Here is a 3,833-nt window from a genome sequence, read left to right on the forward strand (position 1 = left end):
CCACGCCCAGCTCGTTTTGTATTTTTAGTAGAGATGGGTTCCACCATGTTGGCCAGGCTGGTCTCGAATTCCTGACCTCAGGTGATCCACCCGCTTCAGCCTCCCAAAGTGCTGGGATTACAGGTGTAAGCCACCATATCCAGCCAAATATGTCCTCTTTTTAAAAAGTGTTATAATATTACTATATTACTATGTTATATATTACTTATATATTACAAGTGACAATATATGATATATAAGTAGATTATATATTTATATATATTAATATATGTATATTACAATAGTTCTGGAAATAAGACCCTTTAAGTGGACTTACAAAAACTGATTTCCACTAGTGAAACAGGCCAGTGGACAATTTAAAGCCAATTTATCAAGACAGTAGCTTATAGAAAGTCAGATATGATCCAGGGAAAGTTAGCACATCACAAAACACCCTTGTCAGAGGGCAATTACTTATTTTCCCCAAAAATATTTTTTTTTTTTTTTTTTTTTTTTGAGATGGATTCTGGCTTTGTCACCAGGCTAGAGTGCAGTGGCACGATCTCGGCTCACTGCAACCTCCGTCACCCGGGTTCAAGCGATTCTCCTGCCTCAGCCTCCCATGTAGCTGGGATTACAGACACGTGCCACCACGCCTGGCTAATTTTGTGTATTTTAGTAGAGAAGAGGTTTCACAACGTTGGCCAGCATGGTCTCGATCTCCCGACCTCATGTGATCCGCCCACCTCGGCCTCCCAAAGTGCTGGGATTACAGACGTAAGCCACCGCGCCCAGCCTATATTTTCAAATATCCGATGTGAACTTGTTATCTTTGATAATGGAATGTTAGAAAATGGAGCTTACTGTATGATGAATATCAGACTAATCTTGGCAGATCTAGTATCAGGTCACATGAAGTTTATGGGTTAATACGGAAGTGCAGGACTCTACATTATTCACTGGGTTTTGGACAAATATGTATCACATACATATTATGTGTAAGATACTAAGTGCTGAATATACAGCATCCAATGAATAAGATGCATAGAACTCCTTCCCTCATGGAGTTTCCATTATATTTTCTTTTCTTGATACCACAAACAGAGTAGAGCTTAGCTATTAGGAGTGATCCTTTGGTTCATGGAAACACCCTAGAAGGTGGTAGAAATATATAGCAGACTGATCTTTTACCAGTCACATTTGGCCCAGTGCATCTCATTTATATCATGTGAATACACAGGGTTCCAGGGCAACAAAACATAACTTACAGAAGATCTAGGAGAATGGAGAAAACCTATTTTTCAACCATGAGTTCCTAAGCCATAGCATGTGTAACAAAGAGCCTAGATAGATGAAATGAAGATACATAAATCCTTACCTATTTTGAGAGAAAAAGAATTCTAAAGGCCAGGTATGGTGGCTTATCCCCTGTAATCCCTGCGCTTCAAGAGGCCGAGATAGGTGGATTGCTTGAACCCAGGAGTTTGAGATCAGCCTGGGCAACATGGTGAAACTCCATCTGAATTTGAAAAAAAAAAAATTAGCTTGGCGTAGTGGTGCACATCTGTAGCCCCAGCTACTCAGGAGGCTGAAGTGGGACAATCACCCGAGGCCAGGAAGTTGAGGCAGCAGGAAGCCGTGATCATGCCACTGCACTCCATCCTGGGTAAAGGGAGTGAGACGCTGTCTCAAAAAAAATCTAAAATCTCTTTCCAATATATATAAAATGTATCTTGTAGTGAAGAAGGAACTTCAGAAAGAAGAGGAAAAAAACGCTGAGGAAGAAATGAAGAGAAAAATGAAAGCAGAAGAGAAGAAAAAGTAGGAAGGCAATTAGAAGGAAGTGGAGGAAATAAAAAACAATCGCGAAGGAGCTCATTAGAAAGGAGGCTCATTAGAAAGGTGGAACCCGCAGCTGGTAAGAGGACCAGCCCCCACCTCCCACAGCACACACCAGCACGGATCTGGCTACAGGTAAATACACAGAAAGAGCTTCCTGCTCTGAAACGGGGGACCCCATGTTAGCTGCGGGAGTCAGACAATAGTAACCGACTAGGGAAGGGAAAAGATGACCAGCAATACTTTATAAAACTTACCTGTCTGTAGTTAGAACCATTCCTTATTCACTGAACACAACTTATTAAGTTACCTTTCCCAAATTAGGGAGTCCTTACATTACAAACATTCCACCAAATATAACTATATATTGTGATTCCTAAGAAATTTAAACAGACTTCAATGGTGATTCAACCAACACCCTCCCCAGAAATCACTAGAATTGTCTCTTTCTCCCCAAGTGTGTTTGGGTATATAGAGGGTCGAACTTTTCCAGCCTCACATCCACCCTGGCTTTTGAGCTCCCAGTGGAAACTGACTCTGAGACTAAGTCCTTGTCTTATCTTGCACATAGGTCTTTTGATAATATCTGTGGATTCTGCATCATTTAAAAATAGGTTATCGAGGGCTACTTTATAAAATAATCTTTGCACTATGCTTGAGTCCTTTTTGTGAGAATATACCCTAGTGTTTTATTAAAAAGTGCAGACTCAATAACTGGCACCCACTGGTGAGATATGATCTAGACTGCAGCTGATTCTAAGTAACATTTGTCATTGTCAATATCGCATCAATAACCTTTATAAAAACGCTATTTTGTAAACTATAAAATATGCACAATACTATGCACTTAAGGAGCAATTTTGAATTATTATTTTACAACCACAACTAGTATTCGAGATTATAGAAGAGGAAATTGCTATCATATCACTTCCCCTTCATAATTCTCAAAAGTGAGGTGGTGGTACCATGAATTCAAGGAAAGAACTTCAATCATCACAGGATATGGAAATCTCACATGCTAGATGCAGTTTGTTGAAGAATGCTCATTTCAAATTCAAAAAGCAGAGATGCATTTGAAGGTGATGATGCTCCTCAGACACATACATGGGCCTTATGATGGCATCAAACTGCTCACAGTAGCATCAGATGGAAGCACATCGCTGTTTCTTCCATCTGACCAGCCCACTGTCCTTGATGAAAAATTACCTTCACTGCCCATCATGTTGTTAGTGGTTAAAACTTATCATTTAAATTGTAAGCTGCAAAACCTAAATGGAACTGCATGGGTGATCTTTGTCACCTCATTTTCATGAATGGAAAAGAATATTCTGACACAAAAATTACATACTTAATTCTAGCTCACCTTCTCTGCTGACCTCCATCGCACACTGCCTTGGGTTTATTTCCTCATCCATCAGTGGGTCAAAGTAATTTCTGCCGTATTCATTTCCTGTGGAAAGTATACGAGGTAAGGGTCAGTGATTATTAGAAGCACATGAACCAAAATGTTAATTTTGAAATCGACACCAGGAAAGAAGGACCATTTTAGCTCTTTTATAAGCTTAATTTTTTTACAAGTCTTCCAGGCCTCCCTTTTTTGTAATTATCATCTTGCAAAAGGTCAGAAAGGTAATTCAAGAAACAAGTTCATGCTATCTTTCTGTTGCTAAAAAGTTAATGAGAAAATTATCAAACGTAGACTTTAGAATAATAATAAAAAACTTAAGCCAAACTATTTTAGGATATACTCATGAAATGGAAGTAGTTGGATTATAATGATGTGTAGAACTCACTGATGATTATATTTACTTACTTATATTTCACTAAGTGTATCATGATGTTGTGTCCAGAATTCCACAGGCCATGTAGTACTATCTTAATTATGAAAAACTACAGCAGAATGTACATGTTGCTAGTTAGGTGAAAAGAAAGAGAGAGAGAAAGAAAGGGAGAGAGGGAGGGAGAAAAGAAGGAAGGAAGGAAGGGAAGGAGAAAAGAAGGAAGGAAGGAAGGAA

General features: G+C 39.1%; 1 protein-coding gene across 1 annotated transcript in view; it reads right to left on the reverse strand.

Annotated features, from left to right (window-relative positions):
* The window catches only part of OFCC1 (orofacial cleft 1 candidate 1), a 513,529-nt gene that overhangs the window by 201,743 nt on the left and 307,953 nt on the right, over positions 1–3,833 (reverse strand). Inside the window, 1 exon segment of the mRNA XM_011962909.1 lies at positions 3,182–3,268. Within this exon segment, the coding sequence (XP_011818299.1) occupies positions 3,182–3,268 (87 nt within the window).

Source organism: Colobus angolensis, unplaced genomic scaffold (genome assembly GCF_000951035.1).
Source record: "Colobus angolensis palliatus isolate OR3802 unplaced genomic scaffold, Cang.pa_1.0 Scaffold6, whole genome shotgun sequence".
Lineage (NCBI taxonomy): Eukaryota > Metazoa > Chordata > Mammalia > Primates > Cercopithecidae > Colobus > Colobus angolensis.